General features: G+C 45.7%; 1 protein-coding gene across 4 annotated transcripts in view; it reads left to right on the plus strand.

Annotated features, from left to right (window-relative positions):
* Kcnh1 (potassium voltage-gated channel, subfamily H (eag-related), member 1) overlaps positions 1-24,977 on the plus strand; it is a 321,016-nt gene that overhangs the window by 63,905 nt on the left and 232,134 nt on the right. For 3 of the 4 annotated variants that reach the window (XR_373887.4, NM_010600.3, XM_006497229.1), the window contains exon 6: positions 23,650-24,123. Coding sequence is in view for 3 of the 4 variants with exons in the window: in NM_010600.3 (NP_034730.1) it covers positions 23,650-24,123 (474 nt within the window). In the remaining variant the exon portion in view is untranslated. The remainder of the gene's footprint in view (positions 1-23,649; positions 24,124-24,977) is intronic. The other variant, NM_001038607.2, reaches the window with a different exon arrangement.

Here is a 24,977-nt window from a genome sequence, read left to right on the forward strand (position 1 = left end):
TTTTCTTCATGAGGGTGAGGACTACACTTATCTGTGGGTAGAAGAACAAATATTTATCATGCAATTAGATATTTTATTTTTTAGTAAAATGTCAGTTGTAGGTTTTCCTGCAAGTTCTATGACTTTATGAGCCCTGGGTAAATAGCTAGTATGGTGGTCTGAATATGGTTGGTCCAAGGAGTGGCACTATTAGGAGGTGTGGGCTTGTTGGAGGAAATGTGTCACTGAGGATGTAGGCAATGAGACCCTTCTCCTAACCGTGTGGGAGCCAGTTTTCTCTTAGCAGCCTTCAGATGAAGATTCAGAACTCTCAGTTCCTCCTGCACCATGCCTGCCTGGATGCTGCCATGTTCCTGCCTTGATGATAATGGACTGAACCTCTGAGCCTGTAAACCAGCCCCAATTAAATGATGTCCTTATAAGGGTTGCTTTGGTCATGGTGTCTCTTCACAGCAGTAAAACCCTAGCTAAGAGCTAGCTTTCCAGTATCAGGTGTGATTTCCCCTTTTGTCCAGTTGGCCTTATGAACAATTAGAGAACTTATGGTTACCACCAAAGTATGTGTGCCACTACTGCACCCTTAGGGTTATCATGGCCATTCTTGTTATTGATGTGGTTCGTGGATGTCATAGCTGGGAGGACTGCTGGTTGCTATCCTCCCCTGGAAACATGGAGTCTTCTAGATAGTCATCTTTTTTATGTTTAAGATTCCTGCCTAAATATTATTGCCCTTAATAGTGTGCCTGATTCTTCTGAGTCAGTATTTTCCTGGGATATTTTTCCATCTGTTTTGTAAGTCTTTAGTCTCTCAGTTTTTATATTCCTGATGCTTGCTTTCAGCAAAGTGCGTCTGCCTCAGAAGCATCTAAGTCTTACATGGTGCAGAGTCTGCATATCGCTTTAATACTCTGCAAGCACAAGGTATTAACTAAACATATGTTATAAGCAATTCTCACACCAGCATATGAAGTAGGAATCACCATTATACAACGGTAAAGCAGGGCACAGTGATGAGGTGCCTTGCGTCAGTAAGTGGTAGAGTTGGCATTGTGCTCCTGACTCCTCTGGGATAATCTCTGTACCTTGTGAGGACTGACAATCTTTATGCCTTTGTTAGTTCAGACATACTCAGACTTCTTTGAAGTACATGATTTGGTTTTCTGTTTACCGCTCTCTTCTTTTCCTCCCTCAGTTTGGTCAGTTCCATCTCTCTGTGTTCATTTAAAGGAACATTTCTGTTCTTCCAATTTCATCTTTTACTTATTTATTTTTTTAAAATATTTTTACTATACATGATCATCTTGAAGTTAATCATTTTAAGAGACTGCAAGATGGATCAGAGGGTAGAGGTTCTTGCTGCAGAAGCCTGATGACCTAAATTCAAGTTTCAGGACCATGTAAAGGCAGGAGCAACAAAACAGCATCAAGTTGTCCTCTGACCTCCATGGTATGCCATGACACCTCTATGCCCACACAAATATCATACACACACACACACACACACACACACACACACACACACACACACACTGTAATAATAAATCAGTAAAATTTAAACCATTAATCATTTTAACTTCTTCCAGAAGGAAACAAGGACCTTAGAATACCTCAGTCTTGAGACCCTCCTACACATAGTTTCCATGTTCCTAACTGCCTTGTTGGCTGTTTTTCTCTTCCTTTATAGTCAGTTCCTGACTTGATTTGTTCATGTGTGTCTTACCAGTTTACCTGCTCAGCATATTTCTTTGCAACCTACAGCTTACTTATGAGCTACCTCCATCCCAAGGAAATCTCTCATGGTAGAGTCTGAGGAGGGCATCTCTCATGGTAGAGTCTGAGGAGGGCATCTCTCATGGTAGAGTCTGAGGAGGGCATCTCTCATGGTAGAATCTGAGGAGGGCATCTCTCATGGCAGAGTCTGAGGAGGGCATCTCTCATGGGAGAGTCTGAGGAGGGCATCTCTCATGGCAGAGTCTGAGGAGGGCATCTCTCATGGTAGAGTGTGAGGAGGGCATCTCTCATGGCAGAGTCTGAGGAGGGCATCTCTCATGGTAGAGTGTGAGGAGGGCATCTCTCATGGTAGAGTCTGAGGAGGGCATCTCTCATGGCAGAGTCTGAGGAGGGCATCTCTCATGGTAGAGTCTGAGGAGGGCATCTCTCACGGTAGAGTCTGAGGAGGGCATCTCTCACGGTAGAGTCTGAGGAGGGCATCTCTCACGGTAGAGTCTGAGGAGGGCATCTCTCACGGTAGAGTCTGAGGAGGGCATCTCTCACGGTAGAGTCTGAGGAGGGCATCTCTCACGGTAGAGTCTGAGGAGGGCATCTCTCATGGTAGAGTCTGAGGAGGGCATCTCTCATGGCAGAGTCTGAGGAGGGCATCTCTCATGGCAGAGTCTGAGGAGGGCATCTCTCATGGCAGAGTCTGAGGAGGGCATCTCTCATGGTAGAGTCTGAGGAGGGCATCTCTCATGGTAGAGTCTGAGGAGGGCATCTCTCATGGCAGAGTCTGAGGAGGGCATCTCTCATGGTAGAGTCTGAGGAGGGCATCTCTCATGGTAGAGTCTGAGGAGGGCATCTCTCATGGTAGAATCTGAGGAAGGCATCTCTCATGGCAGAGTCTGAGGATGATGTCTATCATTGTAGAGTCTGAGGAGCACGTTTTAAAAATGCCTATGCCTTTCTTTCCCAGAATTCAATTTATATTTCAAGTCTTCCTCTTTTTTAAAATCAGCATCTTTATGTTGTGGTGGTGCACATCTTAAATCTCAGCACTTGGAGGCAGAGGCAGGTGGATCTTTCTGAGTTCAAGGCTAGTAAGACCAGAATCATAATGCTGCTTTGTTTACCTACACTAACTTCTTGAATTTGTCACCATTTTAGAAACACCCTACTTCTTTCAGGTGGTTTAATTTCCTCCCTGTTGAGCTTGTCCACAACGATGGCTTCTTAGTGGCAGTCCTTTGGCCCCACGTGATGTGCCAGCAGAGGTGGTGGCTCTGATTTTATTATGGGGAGATACTTCATCTGGTTCTGACTGGCGCTTCTCTGAAGGCTTTGGCCTGCATCATGGGAATGGTACTAGTTTGGATCCTTCCCATCTGCATCTGGCACAGCCTGGGACTCCAGCTTCATACAGCATAAGACTCGGATGACTTGTTCCTTTTTCAGCTCTCTGAAGCATTGGATTGAGGACTTGTGTACAGTCTCTCTGCACGGGCAGGCCCACAAGAGCAGGTGGCTTTCCCAGGGTAGGGCGGCTGCAATAATGCCTGTTTCTGCACAAGACCTGGAGAATTGGGCTTCCCTCCTTCAGGCTGCAGTAGGCTTGGGTCCCAGGTCCCTGCTTCCCAATTTAGATCTGTATGTTTATTAAATGTCTCCATAGTCGTTATCCAGAGTTTTGGTATATCTGTAAAAACAAATGACTTACCAAAATTTTCTATAGCAATGTGCCCATTGGTTCTCTGAACACTGATGTTGGTGTCAGTGTGAGAGGCAGCTAGTGTCAGAGTTAGAAGACAGAGGGCCTGAACAATTAAAACTGGATAGGGTCCACTATGTTCATAGCAGCCTTATTTATAATAGCCAGAAGCTGGAAAGAACCCAGATGCCCCTCAACAGAGGAATGGATACAGAAAATGTGGTACATCTACACAATGGAGTACTACTCAGCTATTAAAAAGAATGAATTTATGAAATTCCTAGCCAAATGGATGGACCTGGAGGGCATCATCCTGAGTGAGGTAACACATTCACAAAGGAACTCACACAATATGTACTCACTGATAAGTGGATATTAGCCCCAAACATAGGATTCCCAAGATATAAGGTACAATTTGCTAAACACATGAAACTCAAGAAGAATGAAGACTGAAGTGTGGACACTATGCCCCTCCTTAGAATTGGGAACAAAACACCCATGGAAGGAGTTACAGAGACAAAGTTTGGAGCTGAGATGAAAGGATGGACCATGTAGAGACTGCCATATCCAGGGATCCACCCCATAATCAGCATCCAAACGCTGACACCATTGCATACCCTAGCAAGATTTTATCGAAAGGACCCAGATGTAGCTATCTCTTGTGAGACTATGCCGGGGCCTAGCAAACACAGAAGTGGATGCTCACAGTCAGCTAATGGATGGATCACAGGGCTCCCAATGGAGGAGCTAGAGAAAGAACCCAAGGAGCTAAAGGGATCTGCAACCCTATAGGTGGAACAACATTATGAACTAACCAGTACCCCGGAGCTCTTGACTCTAGCTGCATATGTATCAAAAGATGGCCTAGTCGGCCATCACTGGAAAGAGAGGCCCATTGGACAAGCAAACTTTGTATGCCCCAGTACAGGGGAACGCCAGGGCCAAAAAGGAGGAGTGGGTAGGTAGGGGAGTGGGGGTGGGTGGGTATGGGGGACTTTTGGTATAGCATTGGAAATGTAAATGAGCTAAATACCTAATAAAAAATGGAAAAAAAAACTGGATAGGGTTTAACACTGGGTCAGACTGGCTTATCCAGCCCCTTAGTGATGAAGGCTGGTGTTTCTCTCCCTCCATTGGCCACTGGTCAGTGCCATCAGATGTTGTGCTTAAACTTAACATTTAAATTCATTTTTAATGAAAGGCACTTAATTTTCTGAAGTGCTCAATTATGACTTTGTGAAATATGAAAAATAAAAGATGCCCTGAGTATGTGGTCCTTCCTTCTGCCTGAGGGTGTTGGGAGCCAGTTTGTTGTCTAACACTTTCCTCTGAGATAAGTGTTCAGTTCTGCAGAACCCTCCTTAAGCAGGAAGGCAAACAACTCAAAATAGCTTCAGGAAGTCCCTGAAACTGACTAGATCCACTAGGTGTCTGTCTGCCAGAGTAAGCAATAAAAGCCGAGAGAGCCTGCTTCAGATGGGAGGAAACTGAGCTGCAAAGAGTCAAACCAGCTGAGTGCTGAAGAGGTTTAGGCCAGAGTGATTGGAAAGGACACTTCCAACCTGCTGGGCTGCTGCAGGCTGTGCACTGTGTTCCAGGCTTTCCCAGCTGGCATCTGTGCTGGAGTAGACCTTGGTGATGCAGCTGCTTTGAGTAATTTCTGCCTGTAAGTCACCTCTCTCTCATACTTCTGTCAGCAACCCCAACAAAACTCATTGGTTCACCAAGTTGGACTTGAGTGGTGCCTGTGCCTTGGTCTGTTATGGGCTCCCTATCTGGGGTGAGTAGACATTTATGTTGCATCTCCCCAGGAAACATCTCATCACCAGCACAGCTGGCTATGCAGGTGCTTAGAGGACTGCCATAGATACAGTTCTGTCATTGAACATATGTCAGGCTTGTTCTTTACAGTCCCTGCTTCTGACATTCAGGCAGAAGCTAGCCAGGGTCTTTCCTTCTCTTGTCCCAGTCTGTGTTACAGTAGAGGCTGCCAGGATTTATGTGAGTCAAAATGTGGATCCTTTTCTTGAAACAAACTATCTTGCTTTGGTCTCTATGGAATGGGTATTCTAACTCTGATTTGGGGGCATTGACTTTCTTTGTGGAGATTGTGGATGAGTGCTAATGTTCCTGAGTCCTCTCAGCAGGAAACTTTGGAGAGAGCATCACCCTAGTGGATGGAACTTCAGCTATAAGTAACTATCTGGGTTTGGAAATCAGTTGTGTGTGCGTGCACACATCTGTGTGTGTAGTATGTATATGTATTCATGTGTGTGTGTGTGTGTGTGTGTGTGTGTGGCTTGTATATGCATGTGTGCACATGTGTGGATATATGCATATATGTGTGCATATGTGTTTATGCATATATTGTGTGTATATATGTATATATGTGCGCACATGTGTGTATGCATATATGTGTATATATATGCATATATGTGTGCATGTGTGAATGCATATGTGCATATGTGTGTGTATCTGTGTGGATATCAGAGGTCAATGTCATGCCTCTTGATCACTTTTCTTCTTTTAAGATGCCATTCATTGAGCCTACAGGTCACTGGTTTGCCAGTCATCCCTAGGGCCCTCCTGGCTCTGTCTCCCTATTACTGGAGCATTTAGGTTCTTGTGTTTACCCTTCAACACTTAACCTATAGAGCCATCTCCTTAGCCCATGAGCTCATTATGCTTGTTATAATGATATTTTTGAACAAGGTAAACATAGATTTATTAAGGAAAAGTGAGAAAGAACTCCCGAGAGTGGAAGGAGCTCGAAGGACCCCTAGCGCGTGTTTGAAATGAATCATCACTGTCTGCATGTGGACAGTTGGCTGTGCCTGGTACACAGGCACTGTGTCATTGGAGAACTTAGAAATGTCTACCTCAGGATATGCTGGAGGTAAGGTCAGGGAGGGGCTGTATCAGTGGTGCTGGCCTTCCTCCTGACCCTGAGGGTGACTTGTGTGGTATCCCCCCTGCACGTGGGGCCACAGGGTCTATCACACTTGGGGTAGGGGGAGTCTCTGTCCTCTGAGGATTGTTTCCAGGGCATGCTTATTGTATTTTCATGAACCTTGACTGCTAGAGTCAGGAAGGGGACAGCACAAAGTTCAGTGACCACAGATCAAATCTGCACTTGAATTTGGTGAAAAAGCTGTAAATATCCAGCTGACACCAGCCCCTGGGGTTTCTTGTAGCACTCACTTCTCTTTCTTCTTTTTTTCTGGTGGAGACAGGATGATGTAGTGGAAAAAGAAAGAAATCTGGAGTCAGACTGACCCGTGTCCTCCCGCCAACTTCTGCCATGGAGGACCAGCAGGCTGAAAGGCTGTTTAGCTTTGCTAATCCTCCCGCATCCTTGAGCAACCAGGATGTCACTGACCTTAGAAGATGCTTGTGTGGATTTGTGGTGCTTTTAAACACACGTCTGATCTAATTGCACGCTTACAATGTTTTAACAGCTTCTTATTGCATCTTTGGGCATATTTAAATGTACACGGTGACCCTAGACTGGAGTAACCCTTTGTTCAGCTGCCTCCCGCTCTCACTCAGTGCTGGCACCTCATTCTCCTCAGGCTGTTCCCTGGGCTTGGGACCATGGCCTCCTCAGTCTGACCCATCTTACTTCATCTCTTTGTAGGGCCTTCTTTTCATCCTTGACGTCTCTGTGCGGACGCCATGCTTGCGCTTGTCACTCTTCTCCTCGAAGGTTTGTTGCTCGCTCCCCTGTCTTCTTCAGGCTGTCAGCATGTCCCTCTCAGACCCTCTCTGAGTGTGACTGATGCTGGGGATGTACTGACTTCTATCCGTCTTCTTCAGGGGGTAATAGGTCTTAATCCCAACTGAGGAGCAGGAGCAGGCAGATAGATCCCTGGAGTTTGCTGGCCTGCCAGGGTGGGTGAAGCACCAGGAAGATCCTGTCGCAAGCAAGCAAGCAAGCAAGCAAATAAACAATGAACCCTCAAATTAGGTGACCCTTTAGGAATAATATTTCAGGCTGTGCTGTGACTGCCACAGGTGTGTGTACACACACACACTGACCCACACAAACACAAAACCAAATAGACACATGCCACAGTGCTAAAATACACCAAATACCTGTTATATAACAAAGGAAAAAAAGAAGCTAAGACTGGTCCCCAGCCAATGCTGATTTGTTCGAACACATGGATCCTTTCCCATCTTCTCTGTGACAACAGTGAGTCTCACTGTGGACAGTAGAAGATGGTTTGTGTGGATTTCACACAGTCACATTATTCTCTGGCCAGTGTACCTCAACTCTAAACTACGCTAAAAATTTAAAATGTACCTTAAGTTTTCAAAGCAGTGTTCCAAGAATGCAGCTGAAGGACTCAGAAAAATGGGCAGAAACCAAGTTATCGCCGAGTTGCCGTTGAGTGTGAAGGCATCTCATGGCTGATGGACTCCAGTATATCTTAGTTAGCACTCTGATTGCTTCCTCTGCCTTCGTTTCTTCCATTAAAGAGCAAGTGCATCATGGAAAACCCTAAAAATAGCACCTGCTCGGTTTATGGAGAAGGACATTTATAATAGGAATGACGCTACTTTTTAGCTCAGAATGTCTGAAGCCACAAGTCAGGCTTTATTCTGTGATGGAGACCCTCCTGCCCCCAACCATCTAATGCCCAGCATTCCTTGTTTCTTTGAGCATGTGGATGCATTTGTTCTCACACTGTAGTCATAAACAACCAGGCCATTTTTAAGCAGAGGAGATTTTTGAAGCTGCTATGGGGAAGTAAAAAGAAGGGAACACATAGGGGCAAGGGGGTGAGAGCCAGCACTGACTTTCCATTCATGGAGGGGGATGTGTAAGAAGGTGTGTGTGTGTGTGTGTGTGTGTGTGTGTGTGTGTGTGTGTGTGTGATGGAAGAGCAGATGTTTTTCTCTTTGTCTGTGTGTGTCTTTAAATGAGGCAAGCCAGTTTGTTAGGTAGAGTGGGGAGGACTCTGGGGTCACTCTTAGAAAGGCAGTTCTCTGTCTAACTCAGGTGCCTTCTGTTGCTTGTGGGCATGTGCCACATGGTTCTCCTGAGAGGACCCTTTCAGGGTTCATTCAGATCCCAGGAAGGATCATGTGTCCAAGCCCATGTCTCCTCTTTCTTGGGGTGCTGAAAGAATCTCATGGCAGACCTGCCCACATGCTAACCACTGGCTCTATGTAGCTACCAAGGTCCCTCCCAGCCTCCAGCCTTGGACTTTCTAGGCTTTCTCTACAGTACTGCCCCCATGAGTCTCACAGACCTTTAGTTAGTGTCTTGGACTGAAAACTGCCCCTTTATGTCAGGTCCTTGTCAACTCCATTTGTCCCCTAATCTAGCTCCACCTCAGGATTGTGCTCTCTGGTGTCTGAAAAGAGTAGAAATCCCCCCTCATGCCTCAGCTACTCCTGATTCACCTCACAGTGAGCTTTTACACTACCTGCCTCCAACATGTGGGCATCTACACACAAATATTTGTGTGTTAGAAACACCCTTGTGAGCATTTACCTGTGGCTCGTCTTTCAGGGCAGAGCTTGACCACTAACGGCTAAACCCTTTCCACACCAAGTTAGTTTCTTCTCTCTCCTCTCAACACATATGTCACCTCTTGTGTGTTGAACTATAGTTCTCTGTTTATACATCTATTCTAAACCATCAGTTCCTTGGGGACAACTTCTCATGGCCAACTTCCCATCAGATATATAATCAGTGGTTGTTTTTATCAGAATAGAAGGTCCATAGATTCTGTAGGATTCTTTTTTTCCACCTCACATAAATTGACTTTATCAGTCTTATTTCATTTCTGCAGCAATTAGTCCCTGATTCTTGAGGAAGCAGAGGGCTAGCCGAGTCACTGCAGTTTTAGAAGGATATATTTCTAGAAGATTCCACACACCATGAATGGACTGTGGGAACTTTCCTGATCCCTATTCAGGATCTCATGAGCAATATTTTTCTTAGCTGCCTAACATGCTAGTTTTTGAATACCATTTCAGCATTCATAAGACTAGACAGAGGCACCCACACTGCTACCTCTGTTCTCACTTGATCTGTGGCTCTGCTCTGATGCAGACAGCATTAGTTTTATTGTTCAGGTAGGGAAACTGAGGCTTGAGATCTTGCCTTGCTGGGGTTGATCACTGTGGCTCCTGGCTGAGGTTCAAGGATGGGCCTGAGAGGCTGTGTCATGACCAACTCGTTGTGTCTGCAGCTCTTCCCCAGAGGTGTCCCTGTGCTCCCCTTGCTGTCCCCACTTCTGTCCTTCAACCCCACCGTCTGCCATACATGTTCACATGACATTTGTGCCCTCAGTGCACACTTTTAATCCAGGTGTGTACATTTTATCCATTACGAATCTACTTTTGAGCAAAATGACTGCATTTGTTGATTCCCCCATCTAGGATGGTCCTGTGGTGTGACCTACTCCTGATTCAGAGCTGAGTTGTTCAGGACGCTGACCACTGAGCATGTGTGGTAGACTGAATAAAGGAGAAATGGGGTCCCTGAATAGAAAGGTCTCATATGTGTGAACCCATGTATTTAGAGTGAAAGAATGTAAAAACGAATCTCACCAGTCATATGTTGACTTAGTGTTGAGATAATATTTGGGATGTATCAAGCGATTAGAATGAATGTTTTTATAATTTTATCTGTTACTACTTTTTATGTGCCCACTAGAACATGTAAACTGCATGAGAATCACTTGTGTGCCTAGAACATGTTCTTGAGAATCATCTATGTGGCTTATATAATTTTTCACTGGTTCTTGCTGCTTTAGTTGATGGAATTTCAGACCTTTAGATATAGCTTTCTGTCTTAGCTCCTCTATTGAAACAGCTTCATGTTTATCCTCCATGAAGTAATATATCTTTGTCTATAAAATGAAAACAAATATTTGGTTTCATGACCCAGTAATAACTAAGTAGATTTAATGACTAAATCCAGACCCTCGCCTGGGGACAAAAGCTTGAAAATATTACACTGGAGTTCACCTTGACAAGGGTTTCCATGTTGGCTGCACAACTTAAAAATTTGGTTTGGGACAAATTCACTTACTTTTTCGCATCTTGGTTTCTTCTTGATTATGGAGGATATATCATGGAGTTGCAGGAGTTAAAGAACATATAAGAAATGCACTCATTCCTTCTGGAGCTTAGCACAAACATCCAGTAAACGCTAACTGTGGTGGTGTGAGTATGTTTGGCCCCCATAGATTCATGTGTTTGAATGCTTGGCTATAAATAGTGGCACTATTAAGATGTGTGGCCTTATTGGAGAAAGTGTAGCTTTGTTGGAGGAAATGCATCATTATGTAAGCAGGCTTTGAGGTCTCCTATGCTCAGGATCCACCCTATATGAAGTCTAGCCTCCTCCTAGCTGCCTGCAGAAGACAGTCTCTCCTTGCTGCCTGGGAATTAATATGTAGAACTCTCAGGTCCATGACTCCACTTCCTCTCTTGTGATACTGGGCAAGGAAGGATGTAGCACAGTCCTGAATGGGTGGGTCAACAGGAATTTGGTCCCTCCCTCACTGCTGGTGGTTGAGGGATATCTTCTCTGATGATTTCAGTGAAAGAAGTTGTGTTCTTTACTCAAGGTAAACAAGGACTATATAAACCTTGGAGAGAGGGAAGGGGTTAATTCCTCTTAGGGTGAATGTTCATTGGCTGAGACTTAAGGTACTTCCCAGTATCTCATTTGCATAGAGAAACATTCCAGGAAGTTGAACCCGTAATTTTGCCAAGAACTATGTGACATTCCTCAGGTAGAGGATGTGGGGGGTCAGGTTCCCCAGATAAGGTCAGGCAGAGAAGAGGAAGCCCTGCTGAAAAAAAGGGGGTTCTCCATTTTTACCCTGAGCTCAGGGAGCTGTCTAGTCATGGTAGATTGCAGCCTTAATAGCAGGGTTTCCCAACACAGCTCCTTTTTCCAGGACCATGTCTGTCTGGAGGCTGCCATGCTTCCTCCCATGGTGATAATGGACTAGACCTCTGAAGCTGTAAGCCAGTACCAACTAATGTTTGCTTTATCAGAGTTGCCTTGGTCATGGTGTCTCTTCACAGTGATGGAAACCCAAACTAAGATAGTAACCATAACCTAATACCCCACTCCCAGGCACAGACATCTGTGGAAACTCCCTGTAGCTAAATGCTCTAATGAAACCTTGACTGGTTTTTATTTCTCTCTGTGACTGCCTGTGGCAGCCTCAGTATGTAACATTCTCTCTTGTCTCTGTCATGTGGATTGAAGTGTTTTGTGAGCATCCATGAGATTATACTTTGCCAAAATTTATACCAGGAAATTGAAATTAGGACCTGAGGAGATGCCTGCCTTCTGTGCTCACCACAGATTGTTCATGATAGCCATGGCATGGAAGCAACCTTTGTGCGTCAGAGTATGAGTAGAAAAAAAAATCAGACCACATACTTATACCTACAGCAGAATATTACTAAAGTACAGTTAAGTCCCACCATTTGCAACAACAAAGGTGGACATAAAAGGCTATTATGCCACACAGAGAAAGAAAAGTACTATATGATTGGACTTGTATGAGAAACTCAAAATGGCCAAGCTCAAAGGAAAGAAAAATAGAAGGACAGTTTCCACAGGCTTCAGGAAGGGAGGACAGAAGACTTATGGTCTCAGTTACAGGGTATCCTGGGGATCTGCCATAGCTGTGCCCATAGCTGACTATACTGAATTATACACTTAAAGTTTCCATAGAAGATGGAGCCGGGGATGCAGTTGTAAGAATGAGCAGGAGCGCTGTGAATAGATCCCGAGTCATGTTTGTTTGGTGACAGAGGTAGTGGCCCTTGGTGACAGATTAGTTCTCATGAAGGGAGATCTGAGCTGCTTGTCTCTGTGGTCCAAGGGCTGGAGAGAGTAGAGAGAAACAGAGTGTTTCAAGAAGGGAGAAGTGTGTGGGCGGGGCGATGGCCAGCAGATAGTGCTTGCTGTGCAAGAGTGAGGCAGAGTTCAGATCCCCTGAACCGATGTAAAAGCCGGGAAGGCATGGTGGTTGCCTGTAATGCCAGCACTCTGGAGGCAGAGACAGATGATCCCTGGGGCTACAGCTAGCTAACTTGTGAGCTCTGGGCTAGTCTGAGAGACTCTGCCTCAAATGTGTAGAGAAATTGAGGAAGATACTCAAGGCAAACTCCACATGCATGTATATCTTTGTCACCCATCCTGCACACTTGAACATACACACACACACACACACACACACACACACACAGAGAGAGAGAGAGAGAGAGAGAGAGAGAGAGAGAGAATGAGAGAGTCTAATTTAGCCTCATGGCAATTGCTGATGACCTTGGCAGTCTCTAGAGACTGAAGGCAGTGATCAGATAAGATATGAGGCTGGTACTTGAGAGCAAAAAGTGAAGGCACTGACTCCTCTTCAAAGAGTCTGGCTACAAAGGGAAGCAGCCAAAAAAAAAAAAAAAAAAAAAAAAAAAGGAAGTTGACTTGTGTCTGAGATGTGATGGAAAGAACTTGTGTCCACAGAAAGGTTAAGGGGAAGGATGGGGAAGCATCATGGGAAGGCATGGGGGTGAGACACCGGAGCAGGTAGGAGAAGATGAGGCTCAGAGCAGGTGGAGGGGTTAGCCTTTGATAGGGAGGATGCCCTCTACTGAAGCAGGAGGAGGGGTGAGTGTAGGGCCAGTGTATAGACTTGTGACTGCTGAAAGATGCAGAGTCTCTTGGTTCAGCTTTAGCTGAAACCATGAGCCAAGATTGACAGCTAAGCTAAAAGGCTAAAAGGCTGAGCATAGGAAATCACAGCCTCTTACCCATCTGAGCAAAACCACTCAGTACGATGTCATTTTCTTGACTCCCTTCTATGTGGGTTGATGACTCTTAAGGGGGACACAGACTCAGGCCAACCTAGCTGGTTTGGTGACTTGATGGTTGGTTTTAACTGTTAATTTGCCACAACCTATAATCACTTGGGGGAAAAAAAACTTTCAAATGAAGAATAATCTATGTCAGGATGGCCTGTGGGGGTGTCTATGGGAGATTGTTCATTGGTATAGGAAGCCCCATTTCACCGTGGGTTCCTAGGCAGAGGGGCATTGTATAGGAGCAGACAAAGCTGGAAGAGAGCCAGCAGGGCAGCGTGGATGTATTTGCTTCTGTTCTTGACTGTGGATAGAGAGTGAGCTGCTGCCACCTTGACCTCTCTACTGCAATGGCCCATGGCCTGGCAGTGTCACCTCATGAAGTCTTTTATTCCTGATGTTGCTTTTGGTCACAGTGTGTTTTTAATTATACCAATAGAAATGCAGCTAGGACCAGGACCTTAATGAGATGTTCTGGAGAAGGTCAACCCTGGGAGGGGAGATGGTACCTTCAACTGGGAGCCTGGGTTTCTTAGGAGAGTTGACACACAATAGAAGAAGAAATATTGAATCTGAAAACCGGATTTGTGGTCAGGTGTCCTTCCTGTAGACTGCAGTAAGGCTAAGAGCAAACCTTTCACCTTTGTGATCTACTTCCCAGCCTGGGTGTGAGTGACATGCCTTCTCATGTCCTGGGGCTTCCGGATGATGAACGTGTGTGTCACTGTTGCACGAGGTGTCTAGAGCAGAGTGTGACTTGCACACGCAGAGCTGGCAGCCTGCCGCCCACATCTCCTTTCTTTCCTCAGCCCTGCTGTGATGTAGGGTGAGTCATTTTCCCCTCCATTGCATTGAGCCTCTGCCTCCCCATTCCTATCACTCTCATAGGCAGACTGTGGGGGTTTAAAAAGTGCAGCAGAGAACTCCAGGATGAAGAACACTAGAGGAATGTGATGGATGGGCCCATCTGGCTTTCTGAGCACTGTCTTCTTTTGGGCGGGAGCTTACCCAGCCCTGTCCATGTAGGACAGTTGAGAGCACCTAGGACCTGCCTTGCTTGGATGTCCTGCAGAGAGGATGGAGAGAGCATGAGCCAGTGATACTACACTAGGAGAAATGGCATCTGCCTTAGAGGACCTCATCCTGGCTGAGGGAGTCATTGGACCAAGCTTGTGAACAGTACTGAGCATGGAGCCAGGACATGCACTTAGATACAAGCCTACCCTTAGGAAGTGGGTTGTGTAGTTTAATGTCAATTTGACACAAGCTAGAGTCATCTGAGAGGAGCGTACCTCTCAATTGAGAAACCATCTTTATAACATCCAGCTATAAGTAGGTACGAAGGACATATTTTCTTAATTAGTGATTAATGAGGGATGGCCCAGCCCATTGTGAGTGATGCCATCCTTGGGATGGTAGCCCTGGGTTCTATAAGAAAGCAGGGTGAGCAAGCCATGAGGAACAAGCCAGTAAGCAGCACCCCTCCATGGCTTCTCATCAGCTCCTGCCTTCAGGTTCCTGTCCCAACTTCCTTTGATGAAGAACAGTGATATGGAAGTATAAGCCAAAAAGCCATTTCCTCCCCAAGTTGCTTTGCTCATGGTGTTTCATCACAGCACTAGACACCCTAATCGGGTTAGGAAGTATGGTAGAAAGGCCGCTAGCTCTCTGCCCCCCTAATCTTGACTCATACAGACTGACCACAGGAAGATACTAGAAACACCTGCCCATACTGCTGAGGGCAGAGAAGTTGGTAGGAGCACTGTGTTATGGTTCTAGGACTTGCAGACCAGCTCATTCTAGATGAGCATCTTGCTCTCCATACTGGGACAAGCTTGTAGAAAGCACTGAGTGTGGAACTAGAGCCAGGCAAGGTCTACATACCCGCTCTAACTCTGAGCCCAGAAGATGCATGTTGTGTGTGTGCGTATGTGTGTGTGTGTGTGTGTGTGTGCATGTGTGTACGCACATGCGCGTGTGTCATGTGTGCGTGTGTGCGTGTATGTGTGTGTGAAGGTCAAAGGTCAACCTCAGTTGTCATTCCTAAAGTACTGTTGTCCCGTCCCCCCCCCATTGGCTTTCATTGGCTTGGCTCTGAGCAGGCAAGGCTGGCTAGGCAGCAAGCTTCAGAGATCTTTTTGTCTTTCCTCTCCAGTGTTGGGATTACATGAATGAATCACCAGGTTTGACTTCTCTGTGAGGGTTTTGGACTCTGAATTTAGGTCCTCATGCTTGCGCAGGTAGCACATTGGAGACTTACTTATCTCCCCAGCTCCCCTAAGCCCCAGAGACAGAGAATGACATACTGAAGGACCCGCATGAGGCGAGGCTTCGATGGGTCAAAGCTGTTACTGTACTTCCTGCCGGGAATCCATTGCCATGTTCACCTCCTGGGGAGGAAGGTGATCAATCTCGTGGAGTTTTCTGATCAATATGAATAATCAGTCACTTGTCGCTGTAGTTACTATAAATGGCGATTGTAGCCAGATAGCTTACTGGATGTAAAATGGTCTCTTGGTCAGGAAATTTTCTTAAGGGTATTGATTTTCTGTAAATAAAGTGCTTGCTCTACAGAATTCCATGTTATTTCTGCTTTTCACAATGTCATGATGATGTTAAGAGTTCACAGCAGAGTGACATACGCAAGAGCCTAAGTCGGATGCTTGGATCTGTCTCAAGCAATCCTTCATAGCTTTCTCCACAGGCTTGTAAAGAGAATGCAAAGAGAATGTTTTTGCTCAGCAGTTAAGTGCTTGCCTTTAGTCAGCAGCCCGTGTTCTAGCTGTGGGAGGGAGAGATGGGAGCCCTGGAGCCGGGGACTGCAGAGACTTGTTGAAGCTGTGAGCTCTGCTCTGTCACTGAGAGACCCTGCCTCAGTGAATATGGTATAAGGGTAAGCAAGGTTGATTCCTAAAATCAATTTGTGTGGGTCTACACAACTACATTCATGTACCCCAACACGTGTGACCTACACACATGCGAAAATGTGCACACACATGTGCAAATCATAACATGAAACATGGGCAAAAAAAAAAAAAAAACAAAAAACATCCTAGCATCTAAATCTACTTCTAGAATGCTGGTTTCTGTGGCTAACGTGTAAAAGCTGAATCTCAGAAATGGGAGGAGGAAGCTGCACACAGTTCTCCATGGACCTCCCACTTACCTTGGTGCCTCCCTCAGATCCTCTTGAGTATAGCTGCAAGGGGGTGAATGTGGTCAGCCTAGATGGCAAGGTACCATTGGTCCAGGCAAGGTACTCACTCAGGGAGGGTGTATTACTTCCCTGGGAAGACTCAGGATGGCAAACCCCACTGAGACATCATTGTGGACTTTATCAGACTGTCACAGACATGGCCACTATTCTCAGAAAGGATACCTTCTTGCTGAGAGTTTGCTACCAGAACTCAGGAGCTGTAGGTGGCTTCAGTTTCCAAGCAGCATGTACCTGCTTGCTAGCAGAGTCTGTAGAGTTCTAGCTGAGTAGTCTATCACCTAGACCGTGTCTTGAAAAGCAGAACAAACCTTAACCCCATCTCCCTTTTCACCTGCCTTTCCCTTAGCTAGGTTCATGGGGCTCTTTCCTCATAACACTCACAATTCACCTACCTTTGGCTGATATTTAAAAACTAAACTTATTTGAGATAACTAAGTATTCACAGACAGTTCTAAATGATAGAGCTAAACGATCCCACATACCCGCCTCCTTCTCCTCGCACCCTTCTTCAGCCCTGGCAGCCATTTATTGTGGTATTTTTATAACTGTGTTATCTCAAGTAAGTTAAATAAATGGAGTCATAAGCCTGTACTAAGGAATGGGCGATGGCACAGTCCCTAACATGCCTGCCTTACAAGAGTGAGGATATAGACTCGACCCCAAAACACTCGTGAAAATGCTCATGTGCGCTCGCAGCCCCAGCGCTAGGAGGGGCAGATTGCAGATCCTCAGGCTGGCCACTAGCTTGGACTAGTTGGCTAGCTCAAGGCCAGTGAAGGGACCCTATCTGAAAATAAACTATCTCTCTCTCTCTTTCTTTCTCTCTCGCGTGCATGCGCATGCTCTTGCCCTCTGTCTCTCTTTGTCTCTCTTTGTCTCTCTCTCTCTCACACACACACAGACATATGCACACACATACATGCATGTGCACATATACTATACACACATGAACACACACATGCACATACACACACCTCCCCCTGCACATACACACACCACATGCTTGCACACACATATGCACATGCACACACATACATGAACACACACATACACACATGTACACACATACAGGAACACACATGCACACACGTGCACATGCTCAAGTGCACATATGCACACCAGCATGTACACATGCACATGCATGCACACAAGTCCGCATATATAGATGCATCCACATATGCACACTAAAGGTATGTTATATAAATCACAAACCTGAAAGTTTTTTAGTCTGAGGTCAGGCAGGTAATGCCTGTATCTCTAATGTACAGGTTTGTGGTGCAGATTTGAGTTTCCAGGTCTAGATGTGTTATGGTTTGTTAAACCCTGCATCCACTGAAGGCTATCTGAAGTACTGCTGATGTTTTCTCTAGAGTAAAGTGCCTGTAAATGCTTTCACATAACTCTTCATGTTTTGGATGGAGAGCTCAGCCATATGGCTTCACTTTCTGAGTGCCCCAGGCTGCCATACTCCTCTGGGATGGCCACTCCAGTTTACCTTCCTACTGATGGTCTGGTCATTTTCTTATCACTGGCATTTTGCACCCAGCATGGCTGTTCAGATCAGATATCTTGACAGGTATGCAGGATTGTCTCCTTGTGGTCTCTGTGTTTTCCAAATGGCTAATGTGCTCATTTGCTCTCTGTAAATCCACGCTGGCCACGCCTTTTACGTGTTTTCTGACTGGATTGCTTTTCTCAGTTTGAGATTGGTGCACTGCAGATTGTGTGCTCTGCACACTGGCTCTTTGTTGATGCTGCTTTGCAGTTGTCTATTCCGACCGTGCCTGTCTTTTCATCTTTGTAAAGCCCACTGTCTGTTCTTAATTTAAGTCATGGTTTTGCCATTGAATCCAAGATCCTAAAGCTTTTCTCAGAGATTTCCTCCTGAGATACGGTTTTACATTCATTCTGCATGCAGTGAGTTCACTTTGAGATAAGGTGCTAAGCACAGCAACTTATCTTGTTTTTTGGCCTGTGAGAGTTTACAAGTCCAAGTGGTATGAAAGTCACTTGGGCATATTTGTGTGAGCCTTACCCTGTCCTCTGATATGTTCTGTTTCCTGTGTTCAGTTTCCTGCTCATAGCCCAGTCTTAATTATGGTAGCTATAGTTGTCATGAAGTCAGCTATACCAGTCCCCCCACTTTCTTCTTTATGGAGGTATAATTGATATTTAAATAACATTTTCTGTCTTCCCCTCCCCCGAGAACAGATAAACAAAACCAAGAAACCCACATGTGTTTAATGTATATAATTTGATAAGTTTCAACTACTTTACTCTTATTAAAAATTGCTTTGGGCTTTCTGGTTCTTTTTCCCTTCCACATAATTTTAGGGAGTTTTTTTGAGCACATGTGTCTGGAAAGATTCTCACTAGCGTTTTGATAGGAACTGTGCTAAACTTAGATGTCCATTTGGGGGAAATGGATATGTTTGGTGTGTTGGGTCTTCCAAGTTCCGAGAGCAGTGTCTCTACATTTCTTGGCTCTGTTTCATCAACATGTTGTTGTTTTCAACATTTGAGTGCGACACGCTTTTCTATATTTACACCTGTTGTTTTCAACATTTGAGTGTGACACGCTTTTCTATATTTACACCTATATGTTTTTTTAGCAGTTATAAATGGTAGCGTAACATTTTGGTGTTTGTGTCTATGGTAAAGGAATGCAGTGGCTTAGCACATTTCCCTTGTCTTGTTGAACTTGCTAACTGCCCTGTTCATTCTGCAGGTTTCTCTGTAGATTCCCAGAGAACCTCTATAGATGCACGCTACTGTGGTCTTTGCAAATGGGGCAGTTGTCTGACTTTTTCTGTAACCTGGACACCTGTTCTTTCCTGTTTTGCTTCACTGTGTGGTGAGACAGTGTTGAGCGAGAGTATGAGAGTTGATATCTTGCCTTTTCTCATCTTAGTGGGAAAGCACTTGGATTTTCTTGATAAAGTGAATGGTTAGCTGTAGATCACACACAAGGCCTGTGCCCACCTCTGCCCCCACTCCTTTCTCAGTTTCCCTCTTCATCCCTCCTTTTCTTCTGTTCCTTTGTAAAATTAAAAAAATTCCCCATATTCTTATTTCCAACTTTTTAAAATATCATAAATGGGTACTGAATTTTATCAATCACCAATCTTTCAAATATTGAATTAGCTTACACTTCTGAAATATGTTGCTATAGTAATTCATTTTTTTGAATACTGCTAAATGCTGTCTGCTGCCAACTGTTAAGAACTTTTATATATATGTTTATGAGGGATATTTGTTGTTTTCTATGCTGTCTTTGGTTTGGGAATCAAGGTAACACTAAATTTCACAGAAAGAATTGTGAACTGTCCATTCTGCTGATATTTTCTGTAAGAAATTGTGCAAATTTGCTGTGACTTCATCTTTAAATTTGGAAATGTTATTCATTAAGACCTTCTGGGCCCAGAGAGATCTGCTTTGGGGATTTAAACCTTGGTTTTATCTGCTTTGGGAAGTTGAACAGTAAGAAGGTAGTCCCTTGGTTTTGGGCTGTGGGTTCCCATACTGTATGTCTTTTGGGAATCCATTTGTTGAAGCTTCTAAGTACCAAGTTGTCATTGCTGTCCCTTGAAGTGGTTTCTGGTCTCTGGTGTTCCCAGGAGTGACGCTGACTCTTTCATCCTTAGTCATTTGCTTTTCTTTGACAGTTTTTTTTTTGTTTTTTTTTTTTAACCACTTTTACTGTATATTTTGCTGCTGGGGATTGAACCCAGGGCCTTGATCACTGAGCTACAAGCCACTCCTCAGTCCCAGTATTATTTCTAATCTTTTAAAAACTACTGGCTGTGCTCTCTAATTTTGCTTTGGCTCCGACTGACTCTGCTGCCTGTCATCCCTTCTGCTTGCTTTGTTCTAGCTTGTTCTTGACAGAGGTTCTTAAGGTGAGGGGTTGGATCATTGGCCAGGACTCCTGTTTTGTCTCTGCATGCCTCTCTTTTAGTTCTGCCTCAGTCGCACCCCACTGGTCCTGATGTGTTCAGTTTTCATTCCTATTGAATTCAATGTATTTTAAATTGTCTTTTGATAAGCGCCTTTGGGCCCATGAATTATTGAAGAATGCACTGTTTAGTTTTCAAGTGTTGGGGTATTGCTGTCTTTCCAGTGTGTGTGGGCGTATAGGACAGAAGTTGTGCGGTTTTCTGTTAAGTGTTTGCGGTTGTCTGATGGACGAGCATGAGGCTCTCCTGATAATGCTCTATGTACCCTTGAAGAGACTGTGTACTCTGCTGCTGTGGGAAGAGAATTCTATCAGTATAAAATCCCACTGATACTTGACATCATCAAATTCTATGTCCTTGTGAATCCTCTCACTCACTCTTCCCCTCCCTCCTTCCTCACGGTAAGGATGGAGCCCAAGGTCTCATGTAAGCTCTACCGCCGAGCTACATCTTCCACCATTTTTGCCAGTTTTCTGCTTAGTGCTTGCCGTATCCTTCGCTGAGAGAGACGTGTGTGAATGAACTATTCTCTTCTCTTCCATGTGTTTTTACTTCATGCACTCTGAAATTCTTTTCAGTGCATCCGTAGGAGGGTCACCCTGTCTTCCTGGCGACTTGGTCCTCTGTAGCACTGTCCCCTTCTCTCTGAGTTGCAGTGGTCATGTCTGTCACAGAACAGGAATTAAAGGATGATTCCAGTTGTGTTTTATCTTCAAGTTACTTGCTTCTACATGCCTCTGAGGCTCTGCTGATGAGGGTACCCACTGGATTTTTCTCTTCTCTTCTCTTCTCTTCTCTTCTCTTCTCTTCTCTTCTCTTCTCTTCTCTTCTCTTCTCTTCTCTTTTATAACAGTTGTTGGTATTCTGTCTGGACTCCACCACCACAGTTCCCTGGCATTCCCTGGCAACAGCCAGGTATGCTCCTCCCCAAAGTTAACTGGCAACAGCCAGGTAGGCCTGGCTCACTATAAAAGGGGCTGCTTGCCACCTCCTCTCTCTCTTACTCTTGCTTCCCTCTCTCTTGCCTCTTGCCCACTTGCTCCTCCTCTCCCCATTCCCTTTCCCCGTCTCTCCATTGTCCTCATGGCCAGTCTCTACTTCTCTACTCTCTCTGCCTTTCTCTGCCTCTACTACTCTCTTAACTCCCCTCCCTATGCCCTAAATAAACTCTATTCCATACTGTACCATTGTGTGGCTGGTCCCTCAGGGGGAAGGGATGCCTTGGCATGGGTCTGCTGAGGCATCCCCTTCCCCTACACCCCCATAGGACATATTCTTTTATTTCCTTATCTTTTTATAATCGTAACATCGGTCACTGTATTGCCGTCTGAAGCGTCCATCTAGCTTGCCCTTGCATCTGCTCTTTCTGTGCCAGGATGGTTCCATTTACTTTCCAGCTTGTCTAAGACATCTCGTGCTGGATGCTTCTGATGTCTGTCATTTCTAGTGCTAGTGTCTACGGATTAACTTCACTCAGTGTGCCATTCCTGTGGTTCTTTGTATAATGAATGGCATTTGTGGACCTGGGCATTTTGAATATTGACTTTAGATTTCTCTTAGAGCTTCAGTTTGGGGCAGTGCTCTCTTGTAACACCCAGTGGCGGACAGGGCGGGCATCTCCCAGTTTCAGTCCACCTTGGATCAAAGAACAAGTTGTCACTCTGTCTCTAGTGACACTGAGGGAGGCACTCCGTAGCTCAGTCTAGCCTTACACTTGCAACGATCTTCCTGCCTCAACCATCTGGCATCAGGAGTATGTGCCTCTGTGCCTAGCAGGGTGCTCTGCACTGTACGGTGATAGGAGAAGCTCCTCCTCCCCATCATGGTGGTGGCTCCTCTCCCCCTTCTAACATTGTTACTACTCTGGGTTGTAGATACTGTAGATACTAGGGGTGACCTCATACTCCTGGGTGTGGTGGGATCTCAGGCTCCCTCCTCTTCGTGATTCACCCCTGCAGGAAGGGAGGGTGGCTGTTCCCTTGCAACTTTGGGAAGGGGAAACAGGCTTCCAACAGGCTTTGCCATTCCCAGTAGGTACAGGGCACAACCATCTCTGTAGCCCGTGGCTCCAGCAGCATAGTCATTGTCTAAGGGCTTTCTGTTTTGGGAGCTGCATGGTGCCCCGACCTTTGGCTGGAGAAAATGGGTTGTGTGTGAAGAGAGGTATTGTCTGTGTGCCTTGGCATTTCTAGGCCACTTACCTCTTCCAGTCAAAGACTGGGCACACCTGAGGAGCCAAGTCAAGGGAGCGCCGCTGTGTCTTTGTTCCTACTCTATCTTTCCAGCTTTCTATTTAGTTTGTTTTATCTGCTTTGCTCTTTGAGCCCAAGCTCCTCTTTTTGGTGGGAGGAGGACAGGGTCTCGTGTATCTCAGGTTGGCTTCAAACTCACTGTGTAGCCAAGGTGACTTTTCTGCCTTCTTCATTCATTCTCCAGTGTTGGGGTGATGGGGCTAGCACAACCACACCTGGCTTATGGAATGCTGGGGTCAAACCCAGGGCCTGGTCCATGTTAGGGGATTACTCTTCTGACTCAGGAGAGCATTCCTCTGACTTAGCCATGCCCCAGCCCCTGGGCTTCCTTAATTGCTCTGATGAGAAGTCCTTTTCCCAGGAAGGGAAAAGGGCTTCTATGTCAAACTCAGAACAGCTCTGAATACAGGTGGAGTGTGGACTCCCTGCCCCCCTCTCTCAGGAAGAGAGATCAATTCAGCCTTCATCAGAGCACAGAGTAATCCTCAAAGTGTGTATGAGACTGAGCTCTAAGCGAGGAGGCCCCACATTCTTTCTTCATTGCCAGATGCCCAGGACCTCTAGCACATTGTTCCCGGCACAGAACAATAAATGTATAAATATTGATGGAATAAACTTGCTTAATTCTCCTGCCTGGCTTCTCACATGTCACATATGAAACTGCCTAGAGGAAAACAAGTAAGTAAGGTTGTGCTTAGAAACGAGCAAGGCAATGAACGCGTCTGAGTATTTAGCACACTGCTCAGCTTGCAGTCAGCCAGACAACAGCCGCTATCACTACAGCACGAGCACTTCTGTTACCATGTTCATATAAATTCCCCCATTCTCTCTCAGCTTCTGCTATTGTAGCTAATGATCTGTTCAAAGTGTTGTGAGCATTTGCCATTGGCAGATGCAGGCTGGTGAGATGCTCCTATGAAATCCTAACCCTGTCTCTCTTGGTGGTGTTTTTCTGGACAGGTCCTGCAGCTGGGTTCAGACATCCTTCCCCAGTACAAGCAAGAGGCGCCAAAGACACCCCCTCACATCATCCTACACTACTGTGTCTTTAAGACCACGTGGGATTGGATCATCTTGATCCTGACCTTCTACACAGCCATCTTGGTCCCTTACAACGTCTCCTTTAAAACCAGGCAGAATAATGTGGCCTGGCTGGTGGTGGACAGCATCGTGGATGTCATCTTTTTGGTGGACATTGTTTTGAATTTTCACACCACCTTTGTCGGGCCAGCGGGGGAAGTGATATCTGACCCCAAACTTATCCGCATGAACTACCTGAAGACGTGGTTTGTGATCGACCTTCTGTCCTGTTTGCCGTATGACGTCATCAACGCTTTTGAGAACGTGGATGAGGTTAGTGCCTTTATGGGTGATCCAGGGAAGATTGGTTTTGCTGATCAGATCCCACCACCACTGGAGGGGAGAGAGAGTCAGGTACATCCCTCAAATCTTGGACCTTGTTGTCATGTCTTTAAAGCTGAATGAAATGCGGGCGGTCAGCATAAGAGTCACTGAGCGGGTGGGAGGCAGCATGAGCCATGCCACAACAGAGGGAGCATGCACCATGGGTATCCTGCCTGCCGTTCCTGTCCCCTGGAGGTCCAGAGGCCCTGCATGCCAGTGAGTGGGTGTGGAAGAGACCAAGGGCTCACTCTTCCTCCATGTGGAGTGCAGCTGCTGGCTCAGGGAAGAGAGGCTGCAGAAGCAGCCATGCATGGCCACCGCACCAGGGAGCCTTCCCTTTGGCACTGGACTGCTGGGTGTGTACCTGTTGGGTGTTCTGATGATGGGCCTTTTCTTTAGCTGCTCTGTGCTGGCTGTTCCACAGGCTGTAACTGATGGTAACTGAGGCCATTTCTGTTCTCTGGGGAAATGTTGCACTGAGTTGTTTCTTTGCTAGTGTTGGTTTTGGAGGTAATTGTGTGCTGGGCTACTCTGCCAGTGCTGGGGTTATGTGGAGTCTCAGCTTTGTAAATACTTTGTAACCATGTTGGGATTGGAATCTGCTCAGGCAGCCTAGGAGCAGGTACCTGAGGCAGCTGTGGCTGGAAGCACCTCCCCCCACCTCCAGGGTGAGGAGCCAATGTCTCCTTTCAAAAAGCAAGGATGCCAAGTCACTGCAAGGAACAGTGTAGGTTCTTAATCTGGATGATGCTTGGAGGGCAGTGTTCCATTACGGATTAAGATAAGACAACTTGCTTGATAAGCCTCCAGCTTGTTCAGCACTGGGACCTCATTGTCTCCGATTACAGAGGGTCAGGAGGATTAACTGTGGGCAACTAGGCAGC

Source organism: Mus musculus, chromosome 1 (genome assembly GCF_000001635.26).
Source record: "Mus musculus strain C57BL/6J chromosome 1, GRCm38.p6 C57BL/6J".
In the NCBI taxonomy this organism is placed as follows: Eukaryota; Metazoa; Chordata; class Mammalia; order Rodentia; family Muridae; genus Mus; species Mus musculus.